Below are 17,280 nucleotides of genomic sequence, written 5' to 3' on the forward strand. Positions count from 1 at the left end.
ATCTGTGATGGCCGTAATTATTAAAAGTATCTTCATTAATTAAAAAAAAAGAAAAAAGAAAAGAAATGTGTCTGGGTTTGTGATGCAAACCATTCTCCCAGGTGTCTAGACCTCCCACCTAGGTCCTGTTATGGGGTCACTCCCAGGACCTGAGAAACCAAAGTGGAGGGTTTGTGTGATGGTCTTGCCTCCAGGTCTTATAGGAAGTGAGAGTGGAAAATAAGTCAGTCAAAAGTCAAGGATGGAACATTGAAAAATTTTTTTAATTTAAAAACTGAATATTTAAAAACTTCAATATATAAAAGGAAGGGTTGGGCAGGGACAGGTCCAAAGATATCTCTGCCTGTGACCTAAGTGGTGGGACAAGCCAAACCTAATAGTGACCAGAGAGCCAAGGAGAGTTTTTTAAAAATCATACACCAGGTGAGGATAGACTCACCTTCCTAGGGGCAAAATGAGGAAGGAGCAGGGTAGACAGAGCCTGGTAAGCTGCTTATCCCTTCTGCCACATTGTCCAAATACAATCTGAGAATCGATATGGTGTCACCCAGTCAGGGATAGGCCCTGGCAGGGTGTTTAAAGACAGAATAAGACCTCATCCTTCCTCTCAAAGAGCTCACATGCAAGGAGAGAGGATCAACCAGGTGCAGACCAGATGCACAGTTACTTAGCTCATGCCATGATAAGTGCTTAGCCAGCAGCAAGAGTGAATACTGTGAAGCCCCAAAAGGCCAGTGGTCGAATTCTTCCTCAGGCCATCCAGCATTATTAGTTAAAATCAGAGTTGGCCCTTGAAGGATGCATATGATTTGACCAGAAGGGCTAAGCAGGCAAATGGACCATGGTTTTCTCAGGGCTTGCTGGGTCAGGCCAAGTGCATATTTCACACCTCGATCAGGGCTGCTTCAAGCACTTTGCTATGGTCTTTGTAACCCGTTTGGTCAGATAGGCCACAGGGGAATACACATATCTTGGTCTTATGCCTGATAAACCCCTATGATGAGAGAAACGGTGATGGTGACAGTGTGCTTCCACAGGACTATCTGTCCACAAACTGTAGGTTGATGCTTCTCTCAGGTACCAGGACAGTCCGGGTCATGGGTCTGACTGGGGCAGCACCTGGCTCAGGCTGCACCTCAAAGTGGATCAAGATCTGGAAAGGGAGGAGGAAGGCTATCACTATGGGAGGGGTCTACAACGGTGGGCTTGATTGGTAATGGGCATTATTAGTGTTAGGATGGTCAGTGTTGGAATGGCACCTGTGTCGGGTAGGGGATGTCTTAGTTAATGACGGTAAGAGATTATCGTAGGGAAAAAGATAGTCCAAATACCCTCGCTCACCCTCCAGGCCTATGATGGGATTGACATATTTCAGAGGATTAGGTCTCCCAAGTCTTATATATTTTCCTATGCCTATCAGGAGAAGAGCTCATGGCTTTAGAGCTCCGGTCTGGGGAAGGTAGAAGATCTAGATCACTCACCTGGGCCAAAGCCATTTGCAGCTCAAGCTCTGCCAGGCGTCTCCCCATGCAGCTGCGCTTGCCAAAGCCAAAGGGGAGAGATGCAAATGGGTGGGTGGCTGGACCATCCCCTAGCCATCGAGCTGGACGAAAAGAATTTGGCTCTGGGAACTGGGCGGGATCCCTTGAAGTGGCATAGTGACACAGAGTGACCAGAGTCTGGTGAGGGAGGCACACAAACTTGTCAATTTGGGCCCAGGAACGCCAGGAGGGAAGTAGAGAACAGGATCTATGGACTGGGACGAAGGCAGGCTCTGGTTGGTTGCGATGTGGAAGTTTTCTGGGGCTACTTTTCTCTACTGCCCCATTATATCCTAGAGAGGCATTGAGGCCAAGGAGAGGGTTTGAAGGGCTTATTGGGAGTATCTGAGAACAGGAACAGTCCCAAGGTAGTAAGGGATGGCTTAGCAAAAGGGGCCCATAGGCTCTACTCACATTTTTGGGGATAATATAGTCACCCACACAAATGTCTTTGTCTGGGACACGGGAATTTCCAGGTACCACAGGGTACAGTCTGGATTGCAGGGCACAAAAGGGAGACAACAAGATGAAGCTGGGGGCTGTAGCCTCCCTCTCATGCCCCCCCCAACTTCCAAACCCATTCTTGGCCAGGCGTAAAGTACCATTTTCCTCTGATCTCTCTCCCTGCTCCCGTCCGCTAGCTGCTTCCCCAGCCCTTCCCCAGCATCTTCTCTAGCTCTCCTCTTCTGCCCCCTCACCTTAACACTTCCCTGATCACAGCCTTCAGCAGGGGCACCTGCGACAGAGCAGTGGCTGAGGGGTGGGCACTGGAGCCGGGGCCCAAGGCAGCTGTGATCTCAGAACGGAGTGCCGTCTGGACTTCGGGGTGCCGGGAGAGTTCATACAGAGCCCAGGAGAGCGTGTTGGACACCTGAGGGGACAGGTGAGAGCGTCAGAGGGGTTGAGAGTGGGGACCCAGCATAAGGGGCAGAATATGAGGCAGTCAGGAACCCAGGAGGTGCTAAGCCAAACTGGCCTAGGGGACCATAATGGATCCCCTGCAGCAGGAAAATGGCCCCTGAGATTGAGGAGGTTAAGCTGCGGAAGTGGGACTCCCAACATGGAGGGAGAACCTCACCGTGTCCACTCCAGCCAGTAGCAGCTCCGTCACATTCCCTAGGATGGACGGGGCAGGCAACTCTTCCCGGAACAGGAAGTAGGTCAGGTGCGCCCCAAATCCCGTGTCCTCCTCAGAGTTTCCCTGGCTCCTCATGGCTACCTCGGCCTCTCGCCGCTCCACGTGCTGCTGGGCTGCGGGCACAGGGGACAGGGACGCCTCACTACCGCTGAACACCTCTGTGCTCCCCCGCTCCGACTTCATTTGCCTTACCAAATGCAAACATCTGGTCCCAGTCTCGGCAGAGGCGGCCCCAGGGTCCGGGCACTAGGCGGTGCAGCCAACTGGGCATCGCCATGGTCAACAGTGTGGACACAAACACCGATCTCACCGCGCGGATGAAGGTCTCTGTGTCTGGTGGCACTTCGGCCTCCAGGCAGCCGAGGCGGGAACCCAGCAGCACCGCAGCGATGCCTGGCCGGGAGGGGGCGCTGTCAGGGCACCGGGAGACCCGGACCAGGTGCCTCCTACACTTGCCCCTGTCTAGGGACTCACCTTCTAGTCCAAACTTGTAAAACTCTCCTGCCACGTCTCGAACCAGGGCGGGCGGCCCAGCGCCCAGTCCCCGCTGGCGCCGCAGTCGCCGCACAAGGTCACCGACCACGTCGTGCAGGGTCCCGGCATAGCGGGCGGCCGCTTGAGGCCGGAGGAGGAGCGGGGCCAGGAGGCTCCGGAGCCTCTGCCATTCTTCGCCTTCCCTGCGGGGGTGTGGAGAAGGGGCGCATCAGGGCAGACGGTGGTGTGTAGAGGCGGCCCGACGGGGCTGGTTGCGCTGGAGAAGGAGTGTGTTGGGCTGGGGTGGCCAGGAGAGGGATTGCGTCTGTTCCCTTGGGGGTACAGAAACCTGCCCCTGCCTGCACCCGCTTTCCATCCCCCCTCCTCGTTACTCATTTCCTGCCCCGGAGGGGCCTGGGTTCCTGGGTAAGCTGAGTCACAGAATCTTACTTTACATCTAGATCCTGGTGCCTCAGCCCCTTCCGTGAGTTCCCAGGATTCTGGCTTCAAAAGAAAAAGAGCGGAAAGGGAGGCGAGAGCCGGGCTCTACCTGAGCTTGGGCGAAACAGACTGGGGTGGAAACCTCGATTTGCCAGAAGGTTCGGGGAAACGACCGACCTCCCTCCACATCCCCATACTGCCTCCAGACCGGCCACAAAAGAGGAACGCAGCTGGGCGTCGGGGCTTTGGGGCCAGAGGACTCACGCCGTGAGCAGTCCGCAAGCCCGCTGGCGGCGGCGACGGTGCTCCGCCCAGGGTGAGAAGCTGCAGCGTTCGGGCCGGGGTCCCTCCTGTCGTAGCAGCTGCTCGACGAGTGTAGGGGTCGCCACGTACACAGTGCGCACCGTCCCGAAGCTGGCCAACCACACCGGCCCAAAGCGCGCGGCGCCCTGCACCTGGGAGAACAGGAGCAGCGGACACTGGAGACCCGGGCCGGCAACTGCCACCTCGGCTCGTGCCAAAGCCAAGGGCGTTGTTTGGGGTTTGAAAGAGGGAGCTTCTGCTCCCAAGCAGTGTAAGGCTCTGATGCTGCAAACCCCTCCTCCTCTTTCCCTCACTTCCCATCCCTAGGAAGTTTGAGTGTGATTGACAAAGCCGGGGGGGGGGGGCGGGGACGGGGGACTTGGTGCAAAGCTGACATTCAGGACTTCTCTTTGGTCACCTGGGCGGAGAAACCCCTAAAGGTTCCTCACGTGGACTGTCCATCTCAGGACGAGCCTCCACTGAATGTACAGGAGCGCACTAACTTTAAGCCAAACGTGCCTCCCGCGCACTTGTCCTGGATCTACCGAGTCTCCAGAATTCTGCGCGGCGAGAAGGCGCTTTCTGAACGCGCTCCTCTGCTGGTGTTGGGACAGACTCCGCCCCTGGCGAACCACCGACCCCAGTCCCAACTTGTCTTTTCCATAATTCATGGGCATCTGTTCTCACTGGCCCTCCCTCCTACGTTCTGCACTAGGGTGTTGTTAAAGCCAACCTCCCCAGCTTCCAGTCCCGAGAACGGTTCCCTCTACCTGAAGCTCGTGTAGCCGTGACAGTCCCCCCTTGCAGAAAAGTTCAGCAAGGAAGCCGGGCGTGGAGGGGCCTGGGATGTCCGCCAAGCCCCGGGGCGCTGAGTCCGAGCCTCTGGAGCCCAGTGAGGCGCCCAGGTCAGGAGGGCAGCGGACGCGATGGAACACTCTGGAAGCGAGCTTGAGGGTCTGGGTCATGGTCTGGCTGGGGAACCCGCGAAAGCGTGCTTCTCCGGAGCATCTTGCCCCAGCCCCTATTTAACTCTTGGGCGCGATAGTGGCAACGCCCCCTCTTCAAGCTCCTCAGCCAATCCCCTCTCAGGAATGGTCTGTGCTGGGGATTAGCACCCAGGAAGAGTAGGCGGGGCCGGAGCTGCCACAGAGGCTCCCTTGGATCTCATGCTGCAATGACCCTCTTGGGAGGGGAGGCTTCTCCTTCTGGGCTGGTGCCCTAGTCCAGCAGCCTAAAGATCTCTTCCTCGGAAAGGCTATTTGGTGAGGCTTAGGTGACCAAGATACAGACTGGGTCCCTGGTATTCCCATCACTTCCTCAGGGAGCTAGGCCCACTGGGGCCCATCCTCAGGAATTCCCCATCCTCCAGCTCCTCCGGGAAGGGAAGCAGGGAAGAGGCACAGCTGTAGCTGTCCTCAGATTCCAGGCTCATCGGGATGCACCTTTTTGGTATGTGAGCACAATTTTCCTGCATTACTACATCTCCCACTCCCCCTGTACCTGACACTGGGCAGATAGCAGGTGGGTTAATGGGTTAAGATGGTTCCAGGAGCCTTCATCTTTATTCCTTGGGAAGGGGGGTTGGTCTTTTCCGTCAACAAGCCCTGTCCTTCCAGCCATGGTAATTTGGGGCTTGAGGAGCAGAAATGAAGGAACTTTTTGCAAATTATAAAAGTTGAGAGATTTATCTGGGCTCCTGGACAGAGCAAGGGCTAAGCGAGTGCTCTGAATCTCCAGCTGACTCAATCCCCTTTGTGGGGCTTTCTAGTCAGCAGCCCCTTTCCACTTTTAGCCTCAGAATCCTCCCCAGTTCACCTGTCTGCTCCTCACTCCCGCGCCCCCGGCCCTGGCATGCTCTGTGTCAGCAAGTCAGCTCTGAAGTTCTGGAATCAAAGCAAAGGTCAACATGAAGGAGAGGGTCTCCACCACCACACCCTCCCAGGATCTCCAGAGACAGCAACAATAAACGGAACACAGATTCCACAGGTCAAGTCTTAGGCAGGGAGAGGACAGGAGTGATACACACTCTAGCCTTTCCTGAGAAACAGCAGCATGGGATGTGCACACAAACACATGTTACCCCCTGAACTGCAAAGTAAACACGAGTGGGCAGGTGATTTGAGCTTAGCAGGCAGTTTAGATGGACAGTGGAGAACTGCGTTCCTCACTCCAGCTGAGGAGAAATCCCAGGAGAAGGGACTGCTAAGGGAGAGCAAGACTCCACTCCCTTCCAAAGATCCCTTCTGGTCCAAGGCCTTTTGACCTTCCCAGTCAGCTGCTTTTGCTTTCTGCTGCCACTGGAAGGGTAAGAAGGTGAGAGGAGTCAGGGATGGTCATGAACTCCAGGGTTCTGCCCTGGGCAGTTCCTCAACTTCTTTGAGAGTCTGTTGCTGCTCAGCCCTAGCAGGCTCAGCTGGGAAGGTCCAAGGGCCCAGTCTTCTTTCCAGTCCCTGGAAGATGGGGTCCAACTAGGGCAAAGTCAGCAAAGGCAAAGTCAGTGATCAGGAAGGGTAGGATTGGGGGTCACGGCCTAGAGGGTGGGATCCTGTATTCTTCGGAAGATGGCTGGGAAATTCTTTCCTCCATTGCGTAGAACTTTCTTTCCCTCCTCGGTCGAGGTGCCCAGATGTCCCACAATGGGATCTTCACTCTGGGAGAAGGAAGGGTTCAATAAGTCCTTGCCCTGGTCCCAAGACACCCATCCCATCCTCCTGGCATTAAGCTAGATTCAAAGAATACAGAACCACTCTGGAAAGGACCTTTCCAGAAATCTTTGCAATTTCCCTTAGGCCCCCTACTTACCAGCTCCTCCAGAGGCACACGCTCAAACAGGGGGTGCCCTTCAAAATGGGTGCACATCCAGTCATGTAGCTCCAGCACATCAGTTATGGTATATACCAGCCCCTGCGCAGGCGAAGTCACCTTAGATAGGGGGCTGCATGCAACTGAGCAGCAGGATCACGGGGGTGGTGGTGAGTCCTAAATGCACCCCCACTGAATTCTTAGTGGAAGGTCCCTTATTAGGCCCCTGACCCCATCCTCCCTCCCACTCTCGACTCACCCCAACTCTCAGCACGTAGGCATATTCTGCCAGCAGTGTGGGACTGATGATTCGCCACTTGTGCTTTGTCCGCTTGAAATGTGGGTCAGGGAAGAGGAAGAACATCTTTGTCAGCTGTGAGACAGACGTGTACCAACAGGGTTGTGAGAGCCTGGCCTCCATGCCCCACCTGCTTACCAGCCTAACCCATGGGTGCCCCTCCCCACCTGGCCCTTGCGGAAGAAGTTAGGAAGGTGTTTCATGGCATTGCTACGGAGACAGGCGATGTTCTGGAAACCACCTCCAGGAGCCGCTCGTAGGGCCCGAATCCGGTCTTGCACATAATCTGAGACTTTCACCCGGATCTCCAGACCCAGAATCAGCGTGTCTGGGAACAGCGGTGACAGTTCCACTGGACACAGAAATAGGAATGGAATCATCAACCTCATACTTGCAGGATATACAAAGGAGTCAACACAGGAAAGGAAGCCTCAATCTGCAATTACCAAAATCAGTAATGACAAGTGTGGCAAGAGAGCTACCTGTATGGATGGCTCTGTGCTGGAGGAGTGGGCTGGGGGAGACCCAAAAAAAGTCACCAGGACTGGAAGTGGGAGGGCCTGGGAATACATGTATCTTTGCATGTGCTTTAAAGTCTTCACAGTGTTTTCACACATTGTCTCATTTAATCCTCATTACATTCTGTGGTAAACTGCAAAGATGAGAAAACTGAGGGTCAGAAACGCCCGAAGTCACAGAGCTAAGAAGAGGTAGAATCAGAACTTGAACCATGGTTTTCCGCCACCAAGTACCATGCGCTTCCTCTCTGTCATGCTGCTATTTCTATGGAAGATCTAAAAACAGAGAAGTTGGTCCAGCATGTATGGCTGGGACAATACAGACAACACAAGAGAAATTCGAAAATATGAGCATGGAGAAGGAATGAGTTCTGGTGAGGAAGGGGGGAGGGGGAGGGGTGGTGGTGGAATCCCTGAGAAAGACAGTTCAGGATCACTAGCCACAGCGACTAATCTCTGACGCTTGTGCTGACCAGCTCACTGACCCGGCACCTGGCAGGTGAAATAGCTCACGTAGGGACTGGGGCCAGGGGCAGGGCCAGACAAGACAATCCAATTTCTAAGAGGCTTTGAGGCAGCCCCCTCCCTTCTCCAGGGCAAAGGCCACAGACCCAGAGTGGAGGGAAAGTGGAGGTTCTCCACACTGATGTCACAGCACCAATGTCTGGTCCGAAGGGGAAAGGCCAACTATGCCCCCGCCCCCAAACCTGCTGAGTTGGCAGAACCTAGCCGTTGCCTCTCCTTGCCCCAGAGAAAGGGCCAGGGTGTTACCTAACAGGCCGCCATAGCCACAGCCTATGTCGGCAAACTCCACTTGGGCTTCAGCTCTCTTTTCTTTCTTATCCTTTGGGTCATCGTGGCTCTGATTTTGAGTCAGTGGAGCAAAGAACTCTGGGTATAGCTCAGACCAATCCATGTCCTCTGGCTTCACAGGGCTATTGGAGAGAAGACGTGAGAAACATGAGAAGGTTGGTCATACCATTGCAGAAGCAGTACTGTGTGTGTGGGTGGATGGGTGAGGGTGGGAGATGGATGAGAGGAGGGTTTCTCAAAAATTCTGTAAGAGCGGGCCCTTTGGCCTCTAGGAAGCACAGTGGAAACCACCCTTAACCCCCCAGTGTGAATCATAGGCCTATCATGAGGCCCATGATTGCTGATGTGCCTGTCTCCATTTCCAGGGTTGATGTGACCCTGGCTGGGCAGCTCTCCTTTCTGGGGCTCAAGTTTCCCTTGTCCCAGAGATTGGCTGCCTAAGGCATAGGGACTTTGCTTTGTTGAAGTTCCTTGCGGGAAGAGGATGGAGTAAGGTGTGGGCAGGATTGTGTATAAGTTTGTCTTCTTTTAAAATTAATTTTTATTGGAGTATAGTTGATTTACAATGTTGTGTTAGTTTCTGCTGTACAGCAAAGTGAATCAGTTATACATATACATATATCCACTGTTTTTTAGATTCTTTCCCCATATAGGTCATTACAGAGTATTGAGTAGAGTTCCCTGTGCTATACAGTAGGTTTTTATTAGTTACCTACTTTATATATATAGTAGTGTATATGTCAATCCTAATCTCCCAATTAATCCCTCCCCCCAAATGTCTTTTTTTAAATCCCACAGATGAAACTGAAAGATGGAAACGACATTCGGCCTCCATTACTCTAGTCTCAGTAACAATTTCTTTCTCTTCCCAGACTTGCAACCCTACCCAGCCTTCGGCCAGAACGCCACGCCCCCTCCCAACCCGCCAACTCCGCCCTCTGCCCAATCTCCCCAACCCGCCAACTCCGCCCTCTGCCCAATCTCCCCGACCCACCCTCCGCAAACTGACGTCACCCAGCTGATCCTCCCGAGCCTACTCTAAACCCTCCAACCGTCCCAGCACAATCGCTTTTCCGGGCTACTCTGAGAATTCTGTCCTCCCCTCCCTCCCCCGCTCGCCCCTGCCCTGCTCACTCACTAGCGCAGCGTATGGTCCGCCATGGGGTTGGAGTGAGCCCGCTGCCGATAGTAGCGCTTCTGAGGCTGAGGGGCCTCGGCTCCTGCTGCGGCGTCCCCAGTCTCCGTTCCCGCCATGATCCCCAGCCCGGGTTTAACCACCGAACCCACGTGGAGACCGAGGCTCAAGGCGCACGAGAATGACGCACGAAGGCACGTAGTGAGCAGAGCCCACCCCTTAAAGCCCCAGGAGTGAATTCTGCCGGGCTGGGCAGGGAGGACCGCAGAGGGGCCGCGCGGGAGGGCGCCTCCGCGCCGCTGGTCTTTAACTGGGCTGGCAAGGCCAGACCCGCACCCAGCCTCTTTCCTTAGCCTGCTTCTGTTTGGTCTGGGTTACCACCCCGGTTGCAGGCCCCCGTGCACCCCGCAGGTGAGAGGGGTCCAGGGACCCCGCTTCCTACGGTGAATTAATCCTCCCTCCTCTCCCCTTCTCCCGCTCTCCGAGCAGTCGACCGGGTCTGACCCCCGTGGTCCGGCGTGAGTCCCATCGTGTGTGCGCTGGGGACCGGAGCTACGGAGGCAGCTCCTCATTCCACCTCCAGGAAGTCAAACTGGAGGAAGGAGGGCAAACTCGGGGAGGCGGGGCTCGGTGCCACTGGGCAGCCGAGACGGCCCGCGGTCCTCAACCCCCACGATCCGGGATCCGAGCACTGGCCGGCGTCCGGGCACTCTCGCGGCCAGATGGCGGACCCCCGCCCAGATCCTGAATCAGAGCCTGAATCCGTGTTCCCACGGGAGGTCGGACTCTTCGCCGACTCTTACTCGGAGAAGAGCCGGTTCTACTTCTGTGGGCACGTGCTGAGCATCACGGAGAACTTCGGGTCCCGCCTCGGGGTGGCAGCGCACGTGTGGGACGCGGTGAGGAGTGAGCGGCTTTGGGCTAGGGTCCGCGGAAGGTCAGACCCCGGACTCTCGCTTTCCCATATGGAGCATCCCTGCTACAGTCTTATCTTTTCTCTCTTTTCTCCCATAGGCTCTAAGCCTGTGCAACTATTTCGAGAGTCAGAATGTGGATTTCCGAGGCAAGAAAGTGATCGAACTGGGCGCTGGGACGGGCATCGTGGGTATCTTGGCAGCGCTGCAGGGTGCGTGAGCTTTGCGGTGGGAGGGAGTTGGGGGGAGGACGAGGATATGGAGAAGTTGTCACTTCCTGGGTTCTTGGGAGAGGGGAGTGGTTTGGAACCAGCCTAGTCCCTTCTTTCTAACAAACTTTTGTGTGTGTGTGTGCCCCTACTTGCTCCTGTGTGCCAGACAGCGCTGATTGGCTGTCAGAGCACCCAAGGTGGTTGATTTGGGGGCAAGGAATAAAAATCGGGCAGGCCTTAGTAGAAGGAGTTTTTCCTACCTTTTTGCTCTTTGTGATTTCATGGAGATTTACAAGGAAAAATCTCCTTTGCTTTATATATGGTCTTCTGTCAAAATGCATAAAAGGGTGTATCCTGTAGGGGGAGCAATCTGCAGGTATTAAACCTCATGAGTAATTTATGACTTCATTGTGAATATATTTTTGATTCTTTAGGTTTTCATTGCTTGGGAGGAACAAGCTTATGAGTTTCTGAGGGTCAGGGTGTGCTTTGTGGGAAGTGGGGTAGGAATTAGGCACTGCAGACTTGGGAAAGGAAAAGGTAAGGAAAATATTCCTCCATTTTTGTCAAGAACCAAAAACTACAAAGGAAACGGTTTCTTAGTTTATAATCTAATGGGCAGGCAAAACTTCACACCAAAAACATTCCTTTAAAAACATTTATGATGTCATCTCCCTAGGAATGCAAATTAACATGTCCTTGTTCATAGGGACATAACAGAAAACACATTCAGGGAAGTCTTCCCAGAGGCAGGCATTCTTCTTTTCATCCAACCAACAGGTATTTGGAGTCCTCTATGTGCCAAGAATCGTGCTAGGTATTGGGATACAACAATGAGTAAGACAGATTTCCTCTCCCCAAGGAGTTTATGGTCTAGCGGTGAAGATGGGGGAAGATGTTACTAGATGAGAACTATGGCAAGGTATGTGCAGAGCAGTGGACATGCTCTGGCCATGTCTCCCTTGACTCTCTGGGAACCCATCAGGGAGAAGCTCTGTCAGATGAGGAGTATGAACATAGCAGGCTCAGAAAGAACCGAGGGAGTGTCAACAGCAGCTTTCCATGAAGGAATGGGTGGATGAGAAGTGGGCAGCTATGCTAAAATGGGAGAAAAATGGGTGTAATATGGATGGAAACATCTTTCACTTGCTCCCAGACTGGCTTCTCCTTCTTTTGCTCCCTATTCTGCTTCCGAGTCGGAAATCTGGGTGTCATTCTCATCTGTTGCCCTCTCCCCTCTCATCCTGGCAATCAGTGAGTCCTTTGGGTCATATGAACTTAATACTTCCCCAGTTGTCTATTCCTCTTCCCTCCATCTCTAGCTCAGGCCACTGCCATCTTTTCCCTGGATTTTCACAAGTGTCTTCGAGCTTCCCTATGGGGAAGTTTGGCTTGCCCAAACTAGATCTTGTGCTCTTCCGCCACCAAACCTGTTTCTCCCTCAGCCTTCCCCATCTCAGTGAATCAAATTACCATCCACCCAGTGGGAAATCTAGACCCACAATTGACACGTCCCTTTTTCTCACCCCCAACTCCATTATCCAAGTCCGACGGATTTATCTCCTAAAACTCTCTTGAATCTCCTGTTTCTCCATCCACACTGATGGCTCCCCAGTCCTTGTCACCATCACTTGCCTAGAAGGCTACAATTAGTCAAAATGGTCTTCCTGCTTCTACCCCTTGCCCACACCTAGACCTCTGCCCATTCCACCCGGCTGGCAGAGTGATCTTTCAGCATCTCTTCCCCATCTTTCAGTGGCTTCTTGTTGCTTTCAGGATAGAACTAACCCCTTTGGCATGGCCTCCAAGGCCCTGCGTCTCCCTCTAGCCTCTTTCTGTGCCTCTCCCTCTCCCTCTTGTATTCCTTGTGCTACCTAGTGCCCTCCTATCAGTTCCTCAAGCCTATCTCGATGTCCCCTTCCTTGGAGCCTTCCCACTGGCTGTACTCTTATGTCTGGAACCCTTGTACCACCTGGTTAATGCATATGCCTTCTTCAGCGCTCAGCTCAAACGTCACTACCAAGGGAAAACCTCCTGGACACTCCCACCCCTAGGCCCTCCTAGTATAATACACACAACTGTGCTGACTGGTTTTATTTTATTTATTTATTTTGGCTGCTCCTCGCAGCATGCAAGATCTTAGTTCCCCAATCCGTGCCCCCTGCGGTGGAAGCACAGAGTCCTAACCACTGGACCGCCAGGGAAGTCCCTGGTTTCATTTTAAATTTGTTGTCACTATCCTCAGATGCATCCTTAAGCGCTGCCCAGCTAGCCTCTTACCCTTCCCTCACCCACTTATTCTTCTGCTCTCCTAAACATCTTGTTTCTTATCTTTTTGCCCTTCAAACTTCCAAATGTCTCCTCAGCTGATGACTTTGTTTCCTAGCTCTTCTGATCGCTTCTGTTTTCTCATAGAAAATATCCACATTTTCTTATCACAGCATCTCTTCCCCCAGCTGTGTCTGTGTCTGTCTGCACTGCCTTCTCTCCTGTTACCATGGCAGACGTGCTGTGCTCCTAGTTAAGGTCAAGTGTGTGTCATGAGACCCCAAACCTTCTCATCTACCTAAAGACACTGTTCCTGCAAACACCCTGCTCCCCCACCTCTCCTGCATTATCCGTTTTCCCTTCTCTCTGGATCATTCCATATGTGTGTTTGTGTGTATTATGCACATAAATATGCTGTAATTTCTCCTATCAGAAAAAAACTCTTGGTTCTACACATCCCTCCAGTTACCACTGCATTTCTCTGCTCTGCTTTATGACAAAACTCAAAAAAGTTAATGCTCATTGTCGTTCCTCTCTTCCTATTGTTTCCTCAATTCCATTCTAGATTCTACCCCCCTCCCCAGCCCATCCTGCCCCCTCCACTCCAGTTGCTCCAGAAAGGTTGTGAGCTTCACTTCTGACTCCATGTTGTTAAGTACAAGAGTCAGTTATGAGCCCACCTTACTGGACTTGGCAGTGTTTGTCTCTCCCTCCTCCTTGGAAGACACTTCCTTTGGCTTCCAGGGCACCACACTTCTGGGTTCTACCCACCTCACTGGCATTTGTTCCATTCTCCTTTGTTGGTTCCTGTTCTTCTTCACAACTGAAAGTCTGAGCACGCCAGGGTTCAGGAGCAGTCCTTTGACCCCTCCCCTTTTCTGTCTACACTCACTCCCAAGCAGTTCCATCACCTCGTGGCTTTAAATGCCCTTTCCATGCTGATGACTCTATGACCCTCCCATTTATATCTCCAGATTTGTTTGTATAATCAGCTACCTACTCGATATCTTCCTGTGGTTGTCTGATGTACATCTCAAGCTCAATGTGCCCAGAAATGCACTCATGATCTTCCTGTCCATACCTGCTCCTTCTGCAGCCTTCCTCACCTAAATAAATGACAACTTAGTCTTCTAGTTGGTCAGGCCAAATATCTTGGAGCCATCCTCAACCCCCCGCTCCCAATATTTCGTATCTAATCTGTCAGCAAACCCTATTGAGTCTACCTTCAAAATATATTCAGGATCTGACCACTTTCCTAGACATTGCTGCCCTGCCTAGAATCTGGCCCCTACTATTATTTCTCTCACTTACTCTGCTCCAGCTACTGGCCTTCCTGCTGGTCCTTAGACTTGCCAGGCACACTCCTGCCTCACGGTCTTTACACTTGCTAGTCCCTCATTTGGTACATCTTAACCTGAGAGACCCACAGAGTTTGCTCCATCACTTCCTTCAGGTCTTTACTCAAACATAATCTGCTCCATGAGGCTTTCCCTAACTACCCAATTTAAAATGACATTCCTGCCCTGTCCCTCAAGCATTTCTTATCCTCCTTCCCTGCTTAATGCTTCAGCATAGCATTTATTACCATCTGACTTACAGTGTGTTTTGTTTGTTTCATTTTGTTTGTTGTTGTAGGTCTCTTGCCACTAGACTATAAGCCCCAGGAGCAGAGGGATTTTGTCTGATTGGTTCACTGCTGTATTCTCAGCACCTGGCATATAGGCACATAATGAATATTAATGAATGAATTCTGAGTATTTTCTCTTTCTGTAATAATCACCATGATCGTGATTAAATAGTTTTGCATTACCTCATTTGTCTCTACCTCTATAACAAAACTCAAGAAAGGCCAAGGTTTTGTTTTACTCACTCCTGTACCCCCAGAACTTAGTAGATGCTCAATAAATATTTTTACTGCATGAACGAAGCTTTCTGAAGTCCTAATCTAATCATCTTCACCCTCTGCTTCTGCCCTTAAAACCTGTTGCTCTCAGGATCAAGCCTGAATCTCCTTAGCATGTCATAATCATTTTCCTCTGTACTCTCATGTCTTGACACTTTTCTCTTCCCTTCCACATCCTCTGAGATCCAGCCTTCCTTGAATACACTGTGCTCTCTCGCAACCAGGCCTTTGTACTCTCTGATCTCTGCTTGGGAAGCTCCACTTGACCAATTCCTCCTTGTCCTTTAAGGCTTGCTGAGCTCATGTCTTCTGGGAAGCTTTCCAGATCCATCAGGGCTGGTTTGTGTCAGTAGGGGGTGGGTGCGCAGCCCACCTCCAGCTTAGTCCTGCCCAGGCTTCTGCTGACATCTAATTGTTGTGTGTTGGGCAGAGAGGTTGAAGATTAGCTTAGAGAGAATGTTAATGTTGTAGAATGTAGAGTAATGAGATGGCTGTGGATGAGGTTGAGGTTAGGATAACTAAAACTCAAAGTGTGGACTTTGGGCTGTCCAAACATTATCCTCTAAGCCCTGAGGTCTCTGGACCTTCTGGGCAGGAGCCGAAACCCCTTGGTTGGTCCCTCTGACTTGCATTTCTCCTCCTTCCTCTCTCTCAGGGGGTGATGTTACCATCACTGACCTGCCCCTGGTCCTAGAACAGATCCAGGGCAACGTCCAGGCCAATGTGCCGGCTGGAGGCCGGGCCCAGGTCCGCGCCTTGTCCTGGGGGATTGACCAGCATGTCTTCCCTGGAGACTATGACCTGGTGCTGGGGGCTGATATCGTGTATCTGGAGCCCACCTTCCCACTGCTGCTGGGGACCCTCCAACACCTGTGCGGGCCCCATGGCACCATCTATCTGGCTTCCAAGATGAGAGAGGAGCACGGGACAGAGAGCTTCTTTCAGCACCTCCTGCCCCAGCATTTCCAACTGGAGCTGGCCCAGCGGGATGAGAATGAGAATGTTAACATCTATAGGGCCAGGCACAGGGGACCAAGACCTGCTTGATGTCACCCATCTGCTCCTCTGAACACCTTGTTCTAATGAAGGAACTGCCATATGTCCAGAGCTATAAACATAAGGACCAAAAACGATGGATTTCCCTTGCCGCTGTCTTTCCTCCTTCGCTTTTTGTTTCCTGAGATACACTTGGGCAGGTGCAGGGAGGTGCTACGTGCTAGGCATACTAGAGCCCTAGCTGTACTGGGCTAGAGTGCAAAGGAAATTCCCAGTTCCTGTTCTCAGCAGAGGAAGATGGGAGGGTATCCAGGATTTTAGGGGAAGGGGAGGTAAGTGGGATGTGTGAACAGTGGCTGCAGAGAGACAGTCATGATCCTGTCTAGTCCTGCTGTTGTCTTTTTATACAGAATGGATGATTTTTTTTCCAGATTCTACTGGAATTTTTTAAAAAGGAAAATAAATAAGCATTGAAGATCTCTTCTGCATCCAGAGAACTCGGGCTTTTACTGGGGGGCTGGGAAGCAAGAAACCTCTGACCACCCACTTCTTGCTTCTAGAGATAGTCTGGTGGAACCATGGCTCTAACTGGGTCAAGTCCTCCCAGCCCTGAAGTTGGGGATAGGCAGCAGAGCTGTCCTTTGGACCTTAGCTCCTTCACTCTTTTTGGAGTTGCAGCCCTGATCACTAAGTACCAGGTTCTCTTTGATTTTTCTTTAGGTTTCCAGTCCCTGTCAGTCCTTCCTTCCTAATGTGTTTTGCCTTCACCTCTTTTCTCCTCCCACTGTGGGGCCTCTGACGGGGGCTCTCCTGCCTTACTCCTTGGGCCACGCATCACCTCCTGGGGCCTCCTGGCCTCCATTCACTCCCCTTCAAACCATTTTGTAAACTCTGGTGATCTTCCAAAATCAGCTCTGATTAGCTTCTGCTGCTGCCCAACAGAAGCAAGAATAAGCTCTTCTGCTTGGTACTCAGTGTGTCCCGTGTGATCCCAAATTATCCTTCTACTTCATTTCCTACTGGCTTCCTACATGTATTGCAACCTCTGGCCAAATTACAAAAGGTCTACTCTTTGTTCCCTAAATCCACACCAAGATTCCCTGCCTTCTTCCTTCATTCTTTTTGATGATTCCCTGCCTAGAAGGACTATTTCTACCTCTCAAAATCTTCATTACCCTTAGCTTCTCTCCTGAAAAAAGCTTTTCCTGAGCCTCCTGTTTGAATATGATTTCTTTCTCCCTTGAGACGCTTTAACTAACTGTTCGTCTTGTGAGGCTTACCTTGTCTTGTGTGATCATTTGTCTGCTCCCTGTTTTCTCACCATTAGATTACCTTGGAGGGCAGGGCTATGGTTCCTGGCACACAGTTGGTGTTCATCAAATATTTTTGTTCATTCAACAAATATTTACTCCTCCTCCCTATGTGACCTTGGCCAAACTTCTGAACCCACCCAACTACCTCACAAGTTTGTCATAAGTCATAAATGGATAATGAATATGAAAGTACATTGGAAATAAACATGAA

General features: G+C 51.9%; 3 protein-coding genes across 9 annotated transcripts; 1 reads left to right on the top strand and 2 right to left on the bottom strand.

Moving 5' to 3' along the window:
• Positions 1-242: 242 nt before the first annotated feature.
• On the bottom strand, positions 243-5,786 carry LOC132373348 (25-hydroxyvitamin D-1 alpha hydroxylase, mitochondrial). 5 transcript variants are annotated; one of them, XM_059936332.1, is made up of 9 exons: positions 4,668-5,786; positions 3,859-4,049; positions 3,154-3,356; positions 2,872-3,072; positions 2,620-2,792; positions 2,240-2,412; positions 1,956-2,034; positions 1,482-1,679; positions 243-1,153 (listed from the first exon to the last, which is right to left on the bottom strand). In XM_059936332.1, exons 1-9 carry the CDS (start codon positions 4,860-4,862, stop codon positions 1,040-1,042), a joined length of 1,527 nt encoding a protein of 508 aa, XP_059792315.1. In that variant the 5' UTR covers positions 4,863-5,786; the 3' UTR covers positions 243-1,039. The 5 variants fall into 5 exon arrangements, with proteins under 5 accessions (XP_059792315.1, XP_059792318.1, XP_059792319.1 ...); XM_059936336.1 differs by having other exon boundaries at positions 1,070-1,153; positions 1,482-1,533; XM_059936335.1 differs by lacking the exon at positions 1,482-1,679.
• Positions 5,787-5,871: 85 nt separating this feature from the next.
• METTL1 (methyltransferase 1, tRNA methylguanosine) lies at positions 5,872-9,832 on the bottom strand. 3 transcript variants are annotated; one of them, XM_059936340.1, is made up of 6 exons: positions 9,467-9,832; positions 8,287-8,450; positions 7,165-7,349; positions 6,959-7,072; positions 6,700-6,801; positions 5,872-6,547 (listed from the first exon to the last, which is right to left on the bottom strand). In XM_059936340.1, the coding sequence occupies exons 1-6, from the start codon at positions 9,580-9,582 to the stop codon at positions 6,428-6,430; spliced, it is 801 nt and encodes a 266-aa protein (XP_059792323.1). In that variant the 5' UTR covers positions 9,583-9,832; the 3' UTR covers positions 5,872-6,427. The 3 variants fall into 3 exon arrangements, with proteins under 3 accessions (XP_059792323.1, XP_059792321.1, XP_059792322.1); XM_059936338.1 differs by having other exon boundaries at positions 6,959-7,030; positions 9,467-9,661; XM_059936339.1 differs by lacking the exon at positions 6,700-6,801 and having other exon boundaries at positions 9,467-9,661.
• Positions 8,429-17,256, top strand: EEF1AKMT3 (EEF1A lysine methyltransferase 3). The gene is made up of 4 exons (XM_059936341.1): positions 8,429-8,483; positions 9,201-10,362; positions 10,478-10,589; positions 15,416-17,256. Exons 2-4 carry the CDS (start codon positions 10,186-10,188, stop codon positions 15,805-15,807), a joined length of 681 nt encoding a protein of 226 aa, XP_059792324.1. The 5' UTR covers positions 8,429-8,483; positions 9,201-10,185; the 3' UTR covers positions 15,808-17,256.
• Positions 17,257-17,280: the final 24 nt, after the last annotated feature.

Source organism: Balaenoptera ricei, chromosome 10, assembly GCF_028023285.1.
Source record: "Balaenoptera ricei isolate mBalRic1 chromosome 10, mBalRic1.hap2, whole genome shotgun sequence".
NCBI classification, from domain to species: domain Eukaryota; kingdom Metazoa; phylum Chordata; class Mammalia; order Artiodactyla; family Balaenopteridae; genus Balaenoptera; species Balaenoptera ricei.